Raw genomic sequence first — 21629 nt, forward strand, 5'->3', positions numbered from 1 at the left:
CTCTGAGCAGATAAGCAGCAGCAAACGAGGAGAGTAGAGGGTGGCATGGCCGGGTCCAGCAGCAGCAGCTGCTAAAACCCTAACGGCAGGGGAGAGGAGGCAGAGGGGGAAGGACAACCCAAACGGGTCCAACCATATTCGAGTGCAAGCAGGCAAAACTGAGCATGTGTGTTCTTGGGAGCCTGCAATGCGACTTAACAACAGCCCCAGGAAACATGTAGAAGGAAGCTCATTACCATTACCGTTCTGTCAGGGCTGAGAATTAGACAACTGAAACATGCATCCGTGAGACTAACTCGGTAAAGTACAGTATATCCACGCCCAAGTGTAGAACACAGTAGTTAAAAAGAGAGATCTCTTCCCCTCGCAATATAAAAAGTATCTGACATTCTCCAATGAAAAAGAAACCGATTTCCAGTATACCTGCACTTGAGGAAACAAACTGATACTGTGTATTGCTAAGGAACCTCCCATATATACACAACACAGAGAAAGAGAAGATCAGGGGCGCCCAGTGGCTCAGGTGGTTGGAGCACCCGTGCTCCTAAAGCTGAGGTCGCCGGTTCGATTCCTCCATGGGCCAGTGGATGGTGAATAACAGCTCTCCGTGGAGCTGGGCTGCGGTGAGCAGTGGAGGTTGGTGTGCCCTGCTGCGGGCTACAGTGTGCCGTGAGCAAGAGCTGCCAACTGCCTTGAGCCGACTAAAACATGGAGAATTTAACACTTGTAAAATTAAAATTATATGGGAAAAAGTTCCAGCGATCTGGGCTCATTTGTACAGAAGCAAGGCAGAGATTTCAGTAACACAACTGTGTCCACATTGTCATTTGTGGAATAATAATTTGGAATCATCAATAAAGTAGGCTGAATTGCATGTCTCATTGCAAACAAACTTGTGAAATAGTTTTACCCTAAGTGGTAAAAAGCTCTAATGCTAAATAGAAACTCTTAGGCTACTCAAAAGGCCCCAGGATTATCTACAAAAGATATTCCTGAACTATTGTTTTCCAAAGCTAGTCTCCAGATCCCTGAGAAGGGACAGCAGGATGTGCATTTTAACAAGCTCCCTGGAAGAAAAAATATCCCAAAACAGTAACACACAAAATAGAGGACCAATGAGTGCCCAGTGGCTCCAAAACGTAGAGATTTTACTGTACCAACTCCAGTACTACCCAGTTTCCCCGAAAATAAGACCTAACTGGACAATCAGTTCTAATGTGTCTTTTGGAGCAAAAATTAATATAAGACCTGGTATTACATTACATATTACATAAGACCCAATCTTACAGTAAAATAAGACTGGGTTTTATATTAATTTTTGCTCCAAAAGACACATTAGAGCTGATTGTCCGGCTAGGTCTTATTTTCGGAGAAACCCAATAAAAATCACACACATTACACGGTAACAGGAAACAATCTGTAAGCTTCCAGCAAGTTTCTGCCTACAATCTGGAAAGGAGGTGGAGAAGGAGAAAAGAATAAGAATAATGTTCCCCACAGTAATAGGGATCATGAAAATCTCAGATGCCAAGGCAGGGAAAGCTGTTCGAGTTAGGTACCAACCGTGAACAGACAAATAAATCAGGAAATCCAGTACTCCCAAAAGGTAAGGATAAACGAGGAAGCGGTATGTGTGCTTGGAGATGGCAGGTCTCCAGCCCTTCTCTCAGTGGATCTTGCCATCACAGCACCCAGAGACTCCTGAGGATCACTTCACTTCACTGTCATACCTCTGGTGCCACCCAACATCCGGATGTCTTACTTCCACTCTTGTGATGGCTGGGCCCACCCGTGGGTCACATAGACAAATTTTCTGCTACAGGCATTAGGGCAGCCTGAACCTTCACCACTTGCAGTGTGAATTATTTGCAAAGCTGTGTGATAACACTACCTTCTAGAGCATTTCAAAACCTAGCACCTCAGATGCAGGATTTCCTAAACTCAGCACACGTGGTTCCCACGCTCAGCTATTTTAGGCCGTTTGGGCCAATGGATATAAGTAAAATTATTTTATGAAAATGCCCAACTATGTGACCTCCCAATTATCAGGCTTGGCTATGGGCATAAAAACTTAAAGAAAGGAAATTAAGAAGAATGGAGGGCCAGCCCGGTGGCTCAGGCGGTTAGAGCTCCATGCTCCTAACTCCGAAGGCTGCCAGTTAGATTCCCACATGGGCCAATGGCCTCTCAACCACAAGGTTGCCAGTTCGACTCCTCGCTGCAACGGATGGTGGGCTGTGCCCCCTGCAACTAAGATTGAACACGGCACCTTGAGCTGAGCTGCCTCTGAGCTCCCGGATGGCTCAGTTGGTTGGAACGCATCTTCTCAACCACAAGGTTGCCGTTTCAACTCCCACAAAGGATGGTGGGCTGTGCCCCCTGCAACTAGAAAACGGCAACTGGACCTGGAGCTGAGCTGCGCCCTCCACAATGATTGAAAGGACAACAACTTGATCTGGGGAAAAAATTCTGGAAGTACACACTGTTCCCCAATAAAGTCCTGTTCCCCTTCCCCAATTAAAAAAAAAAAAAGGAAGAATGGATATATGTGTATGTGTCCTAACTGGCTGGGACACGTCACATGACAAAATTCTGCAAAGGATTAGCAGCAGTCTGGAAGGATTTCAACCAATTGGATGGACAGAACAAGATGACTGACAGTGAAAAAGACTGACTCCGTCTGAATGACTCCGTCTGACGACTCAGGTAGAAGTTTGAAAATATGTATCTGTCTGCCACATGTAGAAACTTAGAAGAAAAAGATTGTTCCACTCTTGATATTTTGTGAACCTAAAGAGAAGTAATTTTCTCCTTTCTCCTATACTACTCAGGAGGTGAAACAAGAAGTGGAATAACCTAGAAAATAATTAGTTCCTTAAGAGATCAAATTTCAGAAAACGTCCAAGATTGGTGGTTTAGGGTCAAATTAAGCAGGTAGAGATTGAATGACCCACTCTGATCGAATCTTATAGTAAAAAAAAAAAAAAAATCTAAGATGAACAAAAGTTCCACAAAACCAAAAAAAAACAACCAAACCAAACAAAACAAAACAAAAAACACCATTAAACACGTTTCAGGACTCTTGATTGACTTTACCAGTTTTACCCATAAGATTTTAAGGACAGGTGAGAACAGAAACATTCACCATTGTGCTGATCAGAAACCAAAATTTTTGACCAAAAATTTCAAGGCATCCTTCTGGGGTCCTTAAAAATGATGCCAGCTTTCTCTTTTTGTTCCTATTGCTCTGGGTAAGGTTTTTAAGTGGGTGGCCATGCTGGAGAGAGCTGACTACAGAATCCCCATTTCAGTCTTCCTGCCATCTTGGGGTCTCTTTGCTAACACTGACGGATTCTTTCCCACCGACACCCCTCTGTGTTGTAACAGGAAGAAGCAGTAGAGGGAGCAGAAGCTCAAGTCTGACATGAGGGGTTCACAGTTCCCTGCAATGGCTAAGTTGACCAGCACCACTAACTAGGGGTAAACAAAGGCTACCAGAATGTCATGGACACACTGGTGACTAACCCAGCCACTAACTGTCCGTGTCACTGAATACCCCTCATGGTTCCTGATAATGGAAAGAATCAAAATTCTATCTCAGAAGTCAAGGACCTAGTCTGTGGCCCCTGTCACTTGCCCACTAACCACCTCGGGGATACTGTGTGCCCAGGTGAACAGGGCTGAACCAGAAGCACCGTCAGCCCCGACAACCTGGAACGCGGGGAGATACTCACTCTGCAGACAGGTGTGGACGTGGGGAAGGAACTGGGGCTGCTGTGCTGCTTTTTGGAAGCACACCGCCCCTCGGGTGAGCTAGTAGAAGACGAGCTCAGGGACGAAGGGCTGAGGACAGGGTCTTCTTCGGGGCCGGACTCCAGCACCTCGCTCTCGGAGGGCGCGTCCTGGCCTAGAGGGGCTGTGGGAAAAGACTTGGCTCCAGGAGGTTGCGCAGCCAGGACATCCTGCAGGACCACCACGGGCACCTTCCCTTTGAAAAGGATGCCCCCGGCCTCGCTCCAACCGTCCTGGTCCTTCTCGGAGCACATTCTCAGATTGCGTGTCAGCCGGCGGCAGCTTTGGGCTGAGCCTTTCTGAGCATCTCCGCTCCTCTCTGCGCCCCCTGAGCTGACAACACCCTCGTCCTCTGTTTTGCACAGAATGTCTGAAAGGGTCTCTCCAGGAAATGTCAGCTCATCCTTCTGACCGGCCTGTGGCAGCCCCTCTGCATATCCAGCTTCTTCTCTGAGCCCATTTACAGCCTCCGTGGAAGGAGAGGCTGCAGGATTTAGTTTACTGTGGGCCCTCGTGGCGTCTCGTTGGTCACTCGAGTCCTCCACCAAATCAATGATGACCGTGGCCTGGCCAATATTGGTTTTGACTCTGTTTCTTAAAAAGTTATCTAAGGGACCCTTCCCATTGACAAGTTTTGGCCTCAAATCTATGTTAGAACCCATATGAAAACTGTTGTCCAAAGCGGTTTCGACATCAGGGACTTGACTTTGTGCAGGAGCACTCGGAGAGCTTCTTGTGTCATCCAATCCATCTTCCATTTTCTCCTTCGGGGCAAGAGTCAGGCGCTTGAAGGGCAGACGAGCTGAAACACAGAAGGAGGCCATCTTTCAGTGAAAGTGTGAAGAGTAACAATGGATCAATACTTTATTCCATATGCTCCAAAATGATCGACCTTGCTGGGCTTGGGGGTAGGGTTCATACTTTATCGGTTTGTAAAACAATCGTGCTCTTGGGTCCTACGTTTTGCCCTTAATCCTTTAACCTCAGGAGACTATTGCCCTCAACATGATTCCCACCAACATCAAACTTGCCATCAGTTGTCACAGGAGAAGGCAAATTGCTATTGGGGGCAGGGCTGGTGGGGGGGACTAGATACCAGAAACCATGGTTTTTTAATATCAACCAGCCACTAATCTGGCCTCAGTGTAAATTCACTCCCCTTTTACACAAAAGCGTTTGGGGATATTTATCTTCCTATACAACAGTGGCTCATCTGGGGCAGCTGTGCCCACCAGCGAACATCTAGCAGTGTCTGGAAACATTGGTTGTCATGACGTGAGGGAGGAGGCCAGAAATGCTGCTAAACTCTCTACAATATACAAGACAGCACTCTCCACTCCAAAAAATTACAAAGTATCAATAGTGCTGAAGTAGAGAAAGCCTGCTGCAAAGGCAGTTACCACTGGATTTGCTCCTGGGAATCTAAGGAAACAGTCGTGCAATAAAATGGGTTCCCCAGCTTCCAAAAGTGAGGTGCAACTGTTTTCCCCCCTGATGCTATCTCTGAGAACACTTCTCAAGGGGAATTAAAAATATAATTGAGGAGACAATGAAGGATATAAATTTGGAACAAATATTTAACCCATTACTGGAAAGTTACCTTGTATTAACTTCTTGACTGGTCGGTCTCTGCATTCCATGGCTGTGAATAAAAGTCTCAAAGGATAAGTTATTACATGCTGGAAATAATGAAGGAGCAAATACATACGTAGCACCTATTCTGTATGAAGTGGTTGTCCAGTGGGGGTGACTTTGCCACCCACACCCTGGGGCCTTTGGCAGTGTCTAGGGGCACTTTTGATTGTCCTGACAGGTGGATGGGAGTACTCACATCTAGTGGGTAGAAGAGAAGGATACTGCTGAATATTCTATAATGCACAAGACAGCCACCTACAACTGACAATTATCTGGCCCAGAATGTCAATAGGTTAAGAAATCCTGTCCTGGACACTGTCACACTTTCTTTGTTCATTTTCCTGTGGCATTTATAACTCTGAAACTTACATTGTTTATTATATCTCTCCTCCCCGCCCCCCTGACAGTGGAGAGACTTGCCTGGACCACCTAGCTCGGGATCAGGCACATACCGTGTTTCCCTGAAAATAAGACCGGGTCTTATATTAATTTTTGCTTCAAAAGACACATTAGGGCTTATGTTCAGGGGATGTCATCCTGAAGAATCATACTAGGGCTTATTTTCCGGTTAGGTCTTATTTTCGGGGAAACACGGCAGTATGAAATCAATGAATACAGTAACAGAAACAATGAAGGGGGTAATAAATAAAAACAGAGATGTATCAATGTAAACACTGTACAGAAAACACTGTATCAATGATGTGACTATTAATATGACCCCAAAACATCCTCTTCTCCAATCCAACTAGTTCTGTAAAATTAGAATAGGGTTTTCTTTTTAAATAGAGTTTATGAAAGTAATGCAACTTAAAGCATTTTGAGCTTGCTAGGCAGGAGCTTAAGTGCTATCAAAAAATAATTAGGGAGGGCCAGCCTGGTGGCTCAGGCAGTTAGAGCTCCATGCTCCTAACTCCGAAGGCTGCCGGTTCGATTCTCACAAGGGCCAGTGGGCTCTCAACCACAAGGTTGCTGGTTCGACTCCCACAAGGGATGGTGGGCTGTGCCCCCTGCAACTAGCAACGGCGACTGGACCTGGAGCTGAGCTGCGCCCTCCACAACTAAGACTGAAAGGACAACAACTTGAAGCTGAACGGCACCCTCCACAACTAAGATTGAAAGGACAACAACTTGACTTGGAAAAAAGTCCTAGAAGTACACACTGTTCCCCAATAAAGTCCTGTTCCCCCTCCCCAATAAAATCTTTAAAAATTAAAAAAAGTAAAAATAATAAGGGAAAATGTTTTACTGCATCAAAAAACTCTCAAGAGAAGCATCCCATAATATCAAAGCTGATACAGGAATGACCATACGAGCAAATAGTTCAAGTCTTCGGACAAATATCTTTAAACAGTCAGAATAAGTTTAGAAGCTTGCACCTGCTAGGAAATCTGGTTTGGAGAAATCCAGTTTATTTTGGGTAATCTACATATGTTTTGTATAACATATATACAAGTCAAGATTGGGGATTTCTAAAGAACTTGGCTGTCCATAGATGAAACTGCCCTCCGCACTTCCAAGCTGGAAATATAAGGAAGGTACCCAGAAGACTCATATTTCCATTCTACCCATTTCAAGACACTATCATTCTCAAGCTTTCAGTTACCAAACACACGGATTCCCATGCAATTATTGGTATGGTCCTGACACCAACTTTGATGCAAGTAGAACAGACGTGAGCTGGGCCCAGAAGCAACCTCAGGTCAACCAAGAGGGACCCCATCCAGACTGTTCAAAGATACACATACAATTAAGACACATTCATGTATAAACTCACCACTGCTCTTTATCCTGATATTATACCCCTCCTAATTTTACTTGGTGTTAAAATATCCTTTCCTTTTATAATAGCACAATCATAGGAGGTGATGCTTTTTTTTACTTTTTAAACATTCTTACTGGGTCAAATGACTGTCCATGACAATCAGTCCCAACTTTATTTGTATGAATTTTATGTCTTTGTGAAATCCCCAAATCTGGAAACACTTAGAACAGTGGTTCTGCCCCCCAGGGGCCCTTGGCAATGCCTGGATACATTTTTGGTTGTCACAACTGGGGAGGTGGGGTTGCTACTGCATCTGTTGCGTAGAGGCCAGGGATGCCTCTCAGCACCCTAACCGTGCACAGGAGGGCCCCAAAGGTCAATAGTGCTGAGGTTGAGAAACCCTGAGTTAGTCTAGGTGATGTCCCTGCCAACTCTTAATTTATTCAACCAACACATATCTATCCGGCACCTACTATGTGCCAAGCATTTTGCCAAGTGCTGGGAGTCAAGCAGAGGGGAGGGCAGTCTAGTGTTCTTTGGTACACCACACTACGTATGGGGGGCCTGGTAGGTGCTAGAAAAGCCCTTCCAAGACACGGGGAAGAGAAAGACAGGTCTTCACCTTGTATATCCACCAGGATCAAGAATCAGGGAGTCACAGCTCCCTGACATTCCCACCGTCCAGGCGTCTTACCTGGGCTTGCCCTGACCCGCAGACGCAGCTGTGACCCTGGGCCTCAGTTTCCCTACCCGGCCAGAGGGTCGCTGCAGGGTCCAACTTGCTCAGTAGAGACTAATGCAACCTTCAGAATCGGTCCTTTCACCTCCCTGGGCCTCAGTTTCCCTTCCTGGCCACACCGACCCGTCACCGCAAAGGGCCCTAGAAAAACGAACTTAACGCCAAAGCACAGGAAAAAAATGGTCGCGGCTGCAACAATAACGTCAGGGAGGGCGCCATTCGGGTCGCAAAGCCCTTCCTCGAGATTGTAACGACCTCACCGACCGAACGCACCGCGCAAAGAAGCGGCCCCGGATCAGTAGGCCCTTCCGCCCCCAATCGCCTCCTCGGCCCGCACAGGCCGATAACCGCATCCCCTTCTCCGCGCGGGCGGAACTGACCTGCGGCCGCTCCCCTGGCGGCCGGCACCCCGCACTCCAGCTGTTCCAACATCGCCCCGGCGGCGGCTCGAGCTCCCCTCGGGCGGCGGAGGCGCTGGCTCCACTCTGGCGGCCGCGACTGCTCGCCCTCCCGCCCGCGCCGCTGCTGCCGCGGCCGCCGCTCTCGTATTTGGCGGGAACCGCTGCGACCCCCGCAGCCCGCGAGCCGATTGGACGAGGCCGCATCACGTGACGTCCCGCCTCGGGAAGAAGGGAGCGCTGGAAGCATCCTCGCGAGATCCGTGGCTTCCCTTCCTCCCCCTTGGCTTCTCTTTTGATATTCCCGCGGAGGGGCGGTCTTCCTCCCGGCGTCTCGTCATTGGCGGGCAGGAGGTGTTCTTCAATTGGCGGTGAGGAGTGTCAAGCTGAGAGAGCGACACTATGATTGGCTGAGTGCCTCCTACTGGATAGGCCAATAGGAGGGAGGGTCAGGTTCTTACGTCATGACGAAACGTTTTACGTGTTGAAGCGCCGTCACAACCTGAAACTGCGATTTGGATGAAAACTGAAGTTGTGGGTGTATCCTAATAGGGCATCCGCTAAACATACCAACCGCAATTAAAACTATGTTACTTTTTATATAAACAAAAATAAAGTGAAATCTGGACAACACTTCAGAAGCATTTGATACGCAGTAAATATATTCAGAGGGAATTAATGAAATGGATTTTTCTGGTTTAATCCTCGGGATTTTTGCACACGCTGTTTTCTCGACTAGAAAGCTCCGCAACTCCTTTCCTGTCTAATTTCTACCTACCTTTCAGATCTTAGATTGACACCTCAGAGAAGCCTTTTTTCCTTTACCCCTAACAAAAAGTGCCTACAACGTTCTTTTTCTTGAAGCAATTACAGCTTATGTTTATGATTAATAATCATAATTGTTACATGATTAATAACTTAATTTCTGTTTTTGTCATTAGTACCATGAGGGCAGTAATCATGTATCACTGTATCCCCGGGACCTATCAATGACTAACACATTAGAAGGTACTCAATAAATATTTGCGTGAATGCATAAATATCATTTGGACTATGATCCATGTAGTTTAAAAGCCTCACACACAACACTCGGTGTTAGCCTGCAAGCCTTAGAAGTAGGTGTACTTCAGCAAAAATTTAATCTCCAGCAGAGCAGAGGACTAAAAGGGAGCCCAAGTTTGAAATTCTATTGATACTATAATTGAATAAAATTAAATCAATAGAATTAGTTGGAAGCAATCTGGCGAAATTGAAATTTTGGGGACATCAGTTTGGGCAACTTATGTCTTACTGAAGTCCTCAGTTTCCCCATGTGAACCCTGAGGACGTTTTCCCTCCCTTCTCTGATATTTTGGCATTATGCAATGATTTAGACCAGTGGATTATGCGATGTTTACACCATGGATCACCGTTGAGGGTGTCCATCACAATCACATGGGCTATTTTTTCTAATCATTCATAATAGCCCCATTAAAATCTTTGGGAGGGAGGTTGGGGCATGCATATTCTGAAAAAGATCCTCTGATGTAGTCCAGTACCTTCTGTTAGGCATTTGGAAAGTTCCAGTAACCTTCTGCTTCAGAAAATGTGTCAGAGATTTCAGCACTGAAGTTGCAAGCACTTTAGCTCTAGTCACTTTCTTGTTCCTCTTTTTGGATTCTTTACTTGTTCCAACTCATTATTAATTTCAAATTCATTCAATGTGTTTTCATCAATAAGAATTAATTTTAAAAGTCACTTGATAAATATGTATCAATCCAGGAAGGCTTCCTGGAGCAGGAGACATTCCAAGCAGATTCCTCTTTTATACACAAATGATGGTGGGGGGAAGATTAGAGAAGAATGTGCAAGAGTGGTACAACTTTAGCAAAGGCCCACAGGCAACAGGGTCCTGGACTATAGAAGAGGAAGAGAGCCGAAATCAGAGGGTTGACTGGGCCAAATCATGCAAGCTTTGTAGGCCGTGTTAGGAAGTTGGGAATGTATTCTAAGGGCAGTGGGCAGACTTTAAACAGGGGACTGTGATCTGAATCATGTTACAGAAGCGTATTTTTGGCTTCCTGGTAGGGGATCAACTGGAGGGAAAACCCGACGGTGGGCTCACCAAAGAAGAGGCTGGTGCGATGGTCTGGTCAGTGCAGAGAGGACAGGGGATCGTGGAAAGGAGGTAGAGCAACACCCTGATGTCTGAGTTGGGCAACTGAATGGATGAAAACGGGGCAGGGTTGGAGATGAGACAGGAGGGACTAAACGCGTAGATGAATTCGGTACAGCTGAGATTAGCAAACAGGTATCTGGAGACTGAAACCCAGTCTCCCAACCTCTCCAGACAGGCTTAAGCGCATTTCCTAAGAGCCACCTCCGGCACTCCAGGGGACGCTGCATCCGCCAGGGCCGCTCTAGGCTCGCCCGGGTCCACTCGCTGGCAGAAGCGGCCGCTCCCGCGGCAAGCGACGTGTGCGTGCGCTCTCCCGACAGCAGGGGGCGCGCGTGCGCAGACGGGGGCGGAAGTGTGCGGTTGCCATGTAATATCCTGGCCGCGCGGGCGCGCGACGGGCTGAGGCGGCGCAGGGGCGGGAGCGGAGGGCGGCGGAGGCGGTGCCGACGGGGCCCGCTGAGGCGCGCGGGGGTCGGCGGCGCCGGGAGCCTGTCGTTTGCGCTGTCCCTCCGGTTCGCTGGGTCCCGGCGGGAGGTCGGACGGCGAAAGGCAGAATGTCGGTGGCGGGGCTGAAGAAGCAGTTCTACAAGGCGAGCCAGGTGAGCGGAGGCCGTGGCTAGGGCGAGCCCCGGAGCCCCGGCTTCCCGGAATTGGGGGCCGGGTGAGGCCCGGCCCTAGCCAGGGAGGTGGCCGGGGACCCCGAGGGCACGTGTCCCTCGCAGGGTGGGGGGAGCCCGGGAGGGTCGGGGGCTTGGTGCGACGTGGCCGGGGCCTGCCTGCCATGTGGGCTCCGGTCTTCTCGACAAGGATGGGCAGACGCCTGGCTGGGGCCGAGAGGGGCACCCAGAGGCTGGTCCGCGACGGGGCCCCGCCTCGCCTGCCCGGGAAAGGGCCGCGATGGGGGACAGAGAGCAGGGAAGACCCAGCCCGAGCCTGTGCACACCGGCTCTCGGCAGACAGCGCGGGGGCTGGGAAATGTGGTGTCTGGAACAACTATTGAAACACACCAGCAACAAAAAAATCTCTCTCAATGGATCCGGTGCCAAGTTGAAAGGGTAGAGGGCAAAGGCAGCGCGTCAGCCCAGGCCCTCGGGCATGGAGTCCGTCTCCCCGGAGACAAGGACTGGCAGCGACGACTGACGTGCCTCTTTCCGAGGTATGTGTCCGCCTCCCCTTGAAAAACACACACAGGTGGTGTGTCGTGGTCCACACAGTCCCGTGTGCTTTGAGTGTTTTGTTAACTCTGCCTTGGACATCACACTAAAGCGGGAATTCTCCACCTCGGGTCCCTGTGTGGGTGGGGGCGTCCTGGGCACTGTGGGGTGTTGAGCCGCATCCCTGGCCCCCCCACTCAGGAGCAGCCTCCCCGAGGTGACAACCACGGATGTCTCTGGTCGCTGCCAGATGTCCCTGGGGGAACCCCTTCCTTCCTCTCCCCCAGAGCTATTGCACTAGAACATACCCCCAGGGCTTCTTGGATCTTTGTAATGGGTTTCTGGTATTGCATTTCATGAAGGGTCCCGTAATTAATTTTACCAGTCGTTTACTGATGGATGTTTATACCGTTTCCAGTAGTTTTGTGCTACAAACAATACTGCAGTGAATAGCTAGCAAATACCTTTGCTCACAGGGGGGGATTGGAGTTATAGGAGAAGTTCCCAGAAGTGGAATGCTGAAGCCAAGAATCGAGGCGTTTCATATGTGACAGGTAGTATTGGTGTTTTGGGAAGTCTAGGGCAAGAAGCCCTGGAGTCCTTGAATACGGCTGGTCCCAGCATCACATCCCAGGTTAAGAACCACGGGTGTGGAGCTTTTATGAATAGACTCCGTAGAGGAGTGAGTGATAATCTTCAGAATTGTCCAGGCCATGCTGGCAAACGGGGCTGCACTCCCAATCTGAAGAGGGCCAGTGGGAGGGAAGAGAAATGCGTCTCCAGTAACACATGCTGGTACCTTTTGCCCCCCAAGGGGAAAAGTCACAACCCTAGTGGTTGTCTAGAGCTAAAGATATTTGGAGTTTGTCTGTAGACCCCAGATGTTGGCTAAACCCTAGAGGAAGAGAGACTGAATCCTGAGGGATTCTGAGATTGTTGCTGAGAGTACGGCCCTTTGGCCTAACAGGATGGAATGAAGTGACCTGGCCCTGGGTTAGACCCTGTCCAGCAGACATCAGACCCCTGGGTGCTTGACAGGATGTCTCTTTCCAGTCTCTTTTCTGGGAAAGCTGCTCAGTCTTGGACCCCAATGTAGTCCCTCTTGCAGGACTGATGTTTCCATAGTTCTTGGAAGAATTCCTCGGCCACTTTGTTCCTTCATGCAGACAGGTCTGTGGGAGCCCTCCCTGTCCCACCCCCAGCTATCAAGGCCCATGCTGGTGGCCCATCCCAATCAGACACACTATGCCAGAAGAGCTAGCTGGGCCTTTCAGGCCAGCCACCAGAGCTTTTTCTGTCAGGGGCAAACAGGATGGCCTGCATTTAGTTCTGTGACGAGTGCTTTGAAACCTGACAAGCACAGTGCAGTGTAAGCTGGTGGTTCGTTTCAGTTTATTATCTGAGGCCCAGCCTCAAAGAACTGCTGTGATGGCCACGTCCTAACCTGAGTGGTCGCCTTGGCCGCCTGATCAATTCCAGGTTGCGTTGTACTCTCGGGAAATCACCCTGGCTGTGTTCCATTCTCTTCTGCAGTAGTTTCCATGGTCCTCTAGCATCTCCATTGTTTATCTGGCGGTGTTCAGCTAATTGTGTGTTTCTTTCTCTTGATCTTAGGAATACCTCTTTCATCCTCTTCTATGCCCTCGGAATAGGGTTGTCCGTTGAAGAGTAACGTCTCTTGTTAATGTAGTAATAATATTTATTGAATTCTTAGCGTGAGCAGGCAGTAAATGCTTTAAACCAGTCCATCTGAACTGGCCTCACTTATCTGACCTAAGGGTAAATGTATTCCCCTTTTTAAACAAAAAGATTTGGGGACATTTATCTTCCTCTAGAACAGTGCTTTTCAACCAGGGCCACTGCCGCCCTCCAGGGGACATGGGCAACATAGGGAGACCCTTTTGGTTGTCACACCTTGGTTACTACTACTGGTATCTCGTGAGTGGTGGCCAGGGGTGCTTCTTCCCACCCTGCAATGCACTGGGCGCCCCCACAGCCAAGAATTCCCCGGCCCCAGATGTCAGCAGTGCTGAGGCTGAGAAATCCTGCTTTAAGATGTGAGAAAAGTGAGGACAATTGTACAAAGACAACAACAAAAACCCCACCTGAGCCATTCTTGTGGCAGCTGCCAGCTCTTCCCCGTTGTTAAAACACAGATAACCACATATATGCAGATGGACATGTACAGAAAACTCAGCATCCAGTTCCCAAATCCTGAGAACCCCAGAGTGTCTTTGGCATCTGGTATTTTTGAGAAGGTGTAAATTGACATCCGTGTATCTCAGCCAGGGCTCACTACCCCTGCTGTCTCTGCTCTCCCCCTGTGCACCTTCCTGGGGACATCTCGCAATACCTGAGACGGTTTTGGGTTGTCACGACTTGGGGAGAAGGTGCTCCCGGCTTCGAGTGTGGGGAGGCCAGGGAGGGTTGCTAAACAGCCTACAATGCGCAGGACGGCCCTCCCAGAACAAGAAAATTATCTGGCCCCGAATATCAGTAGCAAGGAGGTTGAGAAATCCTGCTTTGAAACAGGTTCTTGATTTCAAAGGCTTGTAACAGTGTCGTTTCTAAATTGAGAAATAGAAGCCAGGTGGATGTGGGAGAGAGCCGGGAACAGAAACTTGGTTTCTAACAGGTGAGGCTATGATGTTAATTAAAAGTTTCTATTCTCATTGATGATGTTGGCAACAAACTAATTACTATTGAAGGCACCCCCACACACACACACACACACCAGCAAAAAGACTACAACTTGATTTATTGTGGTACTGGCTTTATTGCGGAGGTCTGGAACCAAACCTGCAGTATTTCCGAGGTCTGCCTGTATCTGGCAGTATGCTGGCTAATTCCATACCATTTCATCTCAGATGAAAACTTTCTTTCAGCTCTTCTATATAAAATCAGTTTGGGCTTGAGTGGGAGGTTTGTGAGTTTTTACTTCGTATGAATTGGCCAATGGCTGGGTTGCAGGCCTGGGATGAGGAAAGTTGAATTTATAGAGGAAAGCAGTAAAAGAAATAGGCATCTGTCTTGGGCTGTTTTGGGCCCCTCTGGCTTCCTTCCCTGTGTACCGCCCACTCCTTCAATAGCCATCTGATATTTATGCATGGCTAGAATTGGGATGCTTTTATATGATTATTTCTGGGGAGCTAAGAAGGGTAAAGGAACCCTACTAGTGAGATCCAGACTCAAAAGTTCACTTGTCATTGTCGTGTGTGTTTGGGTGACGTTGATTTCCAGGCCTAAGCTGCTAACTGGTTTCCTGATAATTCTTGTGGCTGGGCGGTGTGGAGATTTGAGAGTGTAACTAGGGATAGAGCTGGCAGCTGGCTGGAATGCTGGCCTGACCTTTTTTTTTTTTTTTGGCCTGAAAGGAGGGAGAGAGTTTGAACTGAAAGATTGGTTCCGTCTGAGCTAGGAGGAGAATTCATGACCGCTATATCCCATAGCCTTGAAGTTTGTTGGGTGCTCGATAGACCCTGGGTTTGAGCCTAGGAAGAAAGATCGAACTTCCCTTGAGAAGTGTGGGGCAGAAGAAGGGCTGAGGGACCCAGGACCCCAACCTGTTAGAATTTTTCTGGAGGACGTGGCTAGTGTTTGGAACATCTGCAGATACCGCCTGCATTGAACTGTTTTTTAAACCTCAGTTTGTGGACTCATGCTTTTGATTTCCTAGCAAAGTGCTTGGCCTGTTAAGTAATAAACATGGAATGCTCTTAAGATACAAAAATCTAGAATTTGTAACCCCTTCACCTGAGCGTGAATAAAAGGATGGAACTGGGAAAGACAGGTGACAGGCGATGTCTGGAGAGCAGGCTCCCGCCCCGGGGCCTTGAGCTCTGCAGCTGCAGGCTCACCTACAGAAGACCATCTTCCCTGGGACAGCAGGTATGGGAAGGGCTTTGGCCGTCACGGCTGTCCTGATGTCCACGCGTGATGGGAACGGGGTTAAGTCCATCCTTACAGGAAGCCACCCTGCTGACTTGCTCTGTAAGAAGACCCTTGAACTAGCCGTGTTCCTGTGGGACCCTGAGTGGAATGTTCGCATCCTGCTCTGTCAGTGGATTGGCTGGGCCACTTCCCCCCATTCTGTCACCAGCTGGCTGGCGGGGTGGAGTCACCCGCCTGTATTTCAGGCTGGACTCTGGAGCTACAGAAGAGGTTTGTGACTGTCCTTCCCTAATGGAATCGGCGCCTCCTTAAACCCCCTCCCCAACTTCCAGGCCCGTCTGTAAAATCAGAGCTCCTTCACAGGCCCCACTGTTCAAAATCATGGAGGCACTGGCACCACCAAGCAGCCTGTGTATTCTTGTTATTAACAGACCAGGACCGAGGGGTCATCACATTCTGATTCTGCCACCGTGGCCAAAAGTCCACCTCTGACTCAATCCTGTGTGTATTAGAGACCAGCTCAAGCACTGTGGACTCTAATCACCTTGCTTATCTGGGTGTGTTTTAAGGCAGAGCCGTAGGACACTTAATTATATTCCGTGTGCCACTTAACAGTCTGTGAGGTTAGGGGTTTCACAGTCTCCCTGTTTAGTTTCGGAAATCGGGGGCTGTCACATTTTTGAGACCCCAGAACTATCAAAGACTGAGCAATGAGCTGAGAAAATCACGCTGGTTGCCATCTACCTACCCCCCAGCCTTCTCTGCGTGGACCCAGAGTGCGTGGCACACTGCAGTGCATTCGGGGCCTGAGCTCACCCCTTTGCACTTAAGCTATCCACAGGCATGTCTATTCGCATTTTGCCTCAGCGGAAGAGCTTGCAGGTTGTGACCAGGCCTGCCATTTGCCTCTGGCCTGTGTGTCCTGAGCCTTTGGTCCAGGGGCATAGGCCAGTTAGCTCAGCCCTGGCCCCTATATCAGCCTTTCTCCTCCTCTTCCGTGTTGGCAATATTTTGGAACTGATCCAATCTGGAAAAACTTAGTTTAATTTGGGGCTTGCAGCCAACTTCCTCCATAGGATTTCGGAGGCAACTGCAGGTTTTGGCACTGTGGCAGGCGGCTGGGGGAGTAGCCTGAGGCAAGTCAAATTGTTTCTGTTTCTGAGTTCCAAGGCAGGGTGAGGTTTCTAAGCTTTAGAGGGAGGGTTTGATGCTGAAAGTCAATTCACAGGCCTTTTTGCCTCAGGGGGTTACAAGCGACACAGGCCCATTTAGGTGTCTCTACTCCCAGTGCTCAAGACCTAATGGCTTTTTAATGTGCCTGGTGAAGTGTTAGGGCAGTCTGTGTGGGTTCTTTTTCAAAGCTGTCCCTGGAAAGCTGGATGGAAGAACGTGGCAAAATGTGGCAGCAGCTGGCTTCTCTCTTTTCTCTCCCTTCCCTCCTCCCCTCTCCCTTCCCTCCTCCCCTCTCCCTTCCCTCCCTCTTTTTCTCCCCGCCCCCTCGCCTTTCACTGGGTTAGATTTGGCAGCCACTTCCCAGAAAACAGCTTCATCTTCCTTTCCGCTCAGCTCCTAGAAAAACCTGCTGACTGGACCCTGAGAGAGTGGGGTCACGCGGACACTCCCAGCTAGAGCAGGAAAATAGCCTGCGATTTCCTCCGAATAGTGCGATTTCCTCCGGAGGCCCTGACTCAGCAGCTGTCTCCTGCCTGCTTTGGAAAGGGCTGGCTGCTCAGATTTCCACACCTGGGCCTTAAATCCTCCAGTGGGCATCATGCCCTGTGTGAGACAGCCAGTCCCACTCAGCGGCCATGGTCTTAGCAGGGCTTGCTGTCGCAGGAGATGCTGTCGTAGCCAAACGGCGTGAGATGCCCTCCCCGTACCGGGCAGCTCTTCCTGCCCGTGGCCTCCTGAACGTCACTGAGTTCATCCTCCAGGTGTCCCTCCCGCCTCTTTGCATGGTATCTTCCCAGAGCCCTGATCCCCAGATGCCCTGTCGCCCAGTTTCACGGACTCCTGCATGGCACCTTCTCAGTTGAGGATTGAGGTTGACTTGGGTGATTATTCTGTCCCTTCGCTTTATCATAAGCTCTTTGTAGGCAGGAACCATATTTTCCGCCCACTGCTGTGTGCCTGGTGTGGAGCCTGGCCCTGGCCTGTCCACGAGCTCAGGAAATACTGCAGGGACATGTGCCCCCCATATGAGCGAGCCGCTGCTGCCACCTGGGCGAGGATACCAAAGTGGGAGTGGGCGCGTCAGCACGCCTCAGAAGGCAGCAGCCGGCCGAGATGCATAGTACGAAGGACGTTTCGGGCCGACCTGGGTGCAGTTTGAGCGCCAGCCTGGCATTCAGGACCTTCTGGAGCCCACACCCTAGTCTCGGCTTCATTTCCCACCTATTGCCTTCTAGGGCGGCGCACTCCGGTCTGACCAGTCTGCAGCCGCCCAGCTGCCTGTAGCTTCCTGCCTCCTCCATTGGAATGCAGCACTCCTCTCACCTTCCCCAGCCCACTCTGGGTCTCTCTGTCCACTTCCTGTTTGCCCTTTAAAACCCTGTGTATATCTTCCCGTATCCTTGCCATCTCCCTGACCACCCACTGGAAACACTCCTCCACCCTCCAAGCATCTGACCCACGTGCCACATGCCACGCACATCCTCACATCACATGTGGTTTTCATCTTGTCAGAGCGGGGCTGCCTGGGGGTTGGTTACAGGCCTGGGCCCCCTGGGTCATGGCTTGCTGACCATGTGATCAGAAATGGGGGCCTCCGACAGTGTCCTTGGGGGTGGCTCAGCGCCAGCTCCCACCTGGCTCCTGCTCAGGCCCTGGCAGAGCCCCCGGTGAGGCTTTAGAGGGCTCAGGAACAGGTCTGACGGGTTTCAAAAATAAGGGATCAAAGTTCAGAGGTTGTCCCTTTGGCTTAAGATCTGCCTCCAGGAGCTGTGGCAGAAGAGGGGCTGCCCTGGCTGGGCCAGAGGGCCCGATGTGCGTCTCGGGCAGTCAGTGTTACCCAGAGCCCAAGGCCAGACGAAACTCCCCTGGAGGTGCCCAGCCTGCTCAGAAATGGAGTCTGCTGGGCTCTACCTCCTCAAGGCTAGACCCCCAGAAGCCTGCACCCCAGGCCCACTGGACTTCTCTGACCTGCCCGGCGTTGGCCTTGGTCCTGTTTGCCAGCCCTGGCTTCCATACCTGCCTGCCCGTCTTTTATTTCCTCAGTCAGCCTGCCAGCTCTTTCTTCCCCTCCCCCCCTTCCTCGCTTGTCCCGGTTGGCTCTCTCTGTGGCCTTTCCATTCCACGCCTGGGCCTGCTCCTTCCTTCTCCCTGTCTTTACACCTCCCTGACACCCACCACTGCTCATGCACCTGTCCCCCAGCTCTACGTCCCCAGTCACGCCCAGCTGCCCCCTACATGTGGTCCCTGTCCATCGGCCAGTCCCCAGCATGCAGCAGGCTCCTTGCCCAGCGCACACCGGAAGCCAGCCTCCCTACCCACCCACCCCCACCCTTCCCTGTCCTTTCCCTGACTCCATGCGAGAACCCCGACTCACTCTGTCACCTTCTACGCATCTTTCCCCTTTTAAATCGACTCACTTTTTAAATTTATTTTAATGGGAGCTTGATGTTATTCCTTGCTATAAAATTATAGTAACTGGATCACCAAATACACCCAAAACAAAGTAGTGTAATCAATTCTTCCTGGATAACGTACCTCTGAGCTTGGGGTCTGTTTCCTCATTCATTGAAGGGTTGTTGAAACCAGGACAGTGCCCACCTCACCGTGTCTCCTCGCCAGAATAGGGAGTTTGAAAGAGCATCGCTGCAGGAGTCATTTTCTCCTTGTCCCTGTGTTACCTCCCATGCTTTAGAGAACATGATCGATCCCCTGTACACGTTACCTTCTCTTGGCACCATGCCCCTTATAGTCTTCATGTAGAATCACGAAATCCTGCACACTTGAGCTAAGGCTTAGAAGAGAAAGATGTGGGGTGAGGATGAATTTCTGATGTAATGCAGGGACTCGGCTCCCGCTCCCGGCAGGTGAATTGCAGGAGACGTGGAGGCTAAAAAGGAGTAACCACCACACCCTGCTCGCTGCTCCATGTCCCGGACCTCAAAGGTCATGCGGGGTCTCAGCTCCCGCTCCCCACATAAGAACGCAGGACATGGTGAGGCCAAAAAGGAACACCCACGGAGCCATAGGTAGGGGAGTCAGACCAATATCCTCTCGCTGGTGGCTGGTCGAGACACAAAAGCAAACATCTGCCAGTACCCCAGCGCGGGGTCTTTCTGCACCCCCGTCTCGCTGGCGGTCGAGCGAGACACACGAAGTAGGATCAACACGATCCGCAGTCTGCCACGCGCTTCTCTGCCAACCAGCCAACCCCCCAGCGCAGCCACGGCACTTACATCAGTGGCTAATGGCTAACTGGTTACAGCGGATGGCCACCTACTACCTGGGCCAGCACCTTTCCATGAGAGGCCGCGAGCCTGGAAACGGCTCTGGGACTCTGTCCGCACACCCGAGTGTCTGGGGAGAGGCATGGCTGTAAGTGGTGCACGCCGTTCACTCGTTTTTCTTAGTCCTCAGACACCACCTTGGCCAATTATTCGAGTATCTCCCACCAGTACCCCTCAGTCCAGCCTGCTACCTTCTGTAAAGCGGAACTGTTGACCAGTGATGTTTCTGCGGTCGTTCTAGGCCCCAGCCCCAGAAGTAAGGAGATGCGAGTTGTTAGGAAACAACCTGGGAGCTTCCTGCTGCTTCTTGCCCCCAAGGTGCCTCCTCACCCTCTGCCACCCACCTCGCCAGGAGTGACGCCCTTTGACTGCCATGGCAGACAGGCAGGTGTCAGTCAACCCCAACTGCCTCTGCGCCTCAGAGCCGTGATTGTGTGAAGGCGGCCAGGCGGGCAGCCTGGCCTTTGGGCAGCCTTTGTGTTTCAGAAGAGGGCAGCTAAGGGAACCGGGACGGGATTCTCCATCCCTCACCTGACCTGCCTGGCCTAGCATTGTCCTCTATCTCTGCAGAAGTAGAGCGTGCCCCTCTTTGATTGCAGAGTGGGTATCTGGGTCAGAGCCCCTACACGTGTGTGACACCCTCACAGAGGTTGGCTTTGAGGTCCGGGACATCGAAACAGAGATCGTCTTTCTCCCCTGCTCTGACACATTTACTTCACAGTGGAAAAGTCTCATGTGTTTCTCTCTGGGAGGTTCCTCATCAATTCCCTTCTCCCAAGGGGACTCAAGGGCAGCTGAGGGTTCTCTCCAAGCCCCAGATCTCACAGCTGGCTTCCTACTTTGTCCCAGGGCCACCCCGAGCCCCTCATCCTCAGCACTGGGCGTGCTCTTCTGTTTAGTGGAGTCCCTCCCCCATCTCTGAACTGGTGGGCCTGGGAGTCTGATGTGGGAAGTGTGGGCAGTGCAGGGCCGGGGGCATATGTGGGGCCTGGGGGAGTGTGTGTGTTCAGGGGAGTAGGGGTTAGGGCCTTTCACCCGGTCTGAACCCAGGAGTCTGCTTGGCTCCCGGGAGAGCCTGAAGGAGAGGTGACTCCTCCCGGGAGTTTCCATCCACCAGTCTGCGAGCTGGTCAGCACCAGTAGGTCGCAAAGGGGAACTTCCCTTTCCAGGCACCTTAAATTTGCACTATAAAGTGTCTCAGACAGAGAAAGATAAAAGAGTGACCAGGCCATAGTCACGTGCTCAGCAGAGATGCAATAAGCAGCACTATAGTTCGAGAGAAGCCTCTTCCCTTATACCTGCACCGCCTGTGGATTTATCACTAAAAGCTGTGTTGTTTTGCAAGTTTACGCCTCATAGAAATGGTAACACGTGGTGGTTTTGTGTGTGTCCCCTGCTTTCTTGACCCAACACTATTTGTGTGTTTCCTTCACATGGATGCCTGTGACTTGAGTTTATTTCCACAGGTGTATAGTTCTCTCGGTGTGGCAATTCCAAAATACTTTTGTCTGTCACCCTGCCAGTGGGCGTTTAGGATGTTTCCAAGTTTTCGTTCTTTCTCTGTGGCACTGAGCGGTCTTTCAGTTGTCCCCTTGGGCTGTGTCTGAGAGTTTCTGTAGAGTCACACCTTGTTTAATGTAACC

At 50.4% G+C, this 21629-nt stretch overlaps 2 protein-coding genes across 5 annotated transcripts in view; one reads left to right on the forward strand and one right to left on the reverse strand.

The window, feature by feature from the left end:
* Positions 1-8600, reverse strand: part of CHAF1A (chromatin assembly factor 1 subunit A) — a gene marked incomplete at its 5' end in the record, with an annotated part of 29205 nt that extends 20605 nt beyond the window's left edge. Inside the window, 3 exons of one of the 2 annotated variants that reach the window (XM_081076589.1) lie at positions 3735-4594; positions 5393-5434; positions 8309-8576. In XM_081076589.1, the coding sequence (XP_080932715.1) occupies positions 3735-4594; positions 5393-5434; positions 8309-8576 (1170 nt within the window). Of the gene's footprint in view, positions 1-3734; positions 4595-5392; positions 5435-8308 lie in introns of both variants that reach the window. The other variant, XM_081076590.1, reaches the window with a different exon arrangement.
* A 2277-nt stretch (positions 8601-10877) lies between these two features.
* SH3GL1 (SH3 domain containing GRB2 like 1, endophilin A2) overlaps positions 10878-21629 on the forward strand; it is a gene marked incomplete at its 3' end in the record, with an annotated part of 42455 nt that continues 31703 nt past the window's right edge. Inside the window, exon 1 of one of the 3 annotated variants that reach the window (XM_081075989.1) lies at positions 10878-11083. In XM_081075989.1, the coding sequence (XP_080932115.1) occupies positions 11039-11083 (45 nt within the window). In that variant the 5' untranslated portion in view covers positions 10878-11038. The remainder of the gene's footprint in view (positions 11084-21629) is intronic. The other 2 variants (XM_081075987.1, XM_081075988.1) reach the window with 2 other exon arrangements.

The sequence above is a fragment of the Rhinolophus hipposideros genome, assembly GCF_964194185.1.
Source record: "Rhinolophus hipposideros genome assembly, chromosome: 16".
In the NCBI taxonomy this organism is placed as follows: Eukaryota; Metazoa; Chordata; class Mammalia; order Chiroptera; family Rhinolophidae; genus Rhinolophus; species Rhinolophus hipposideros.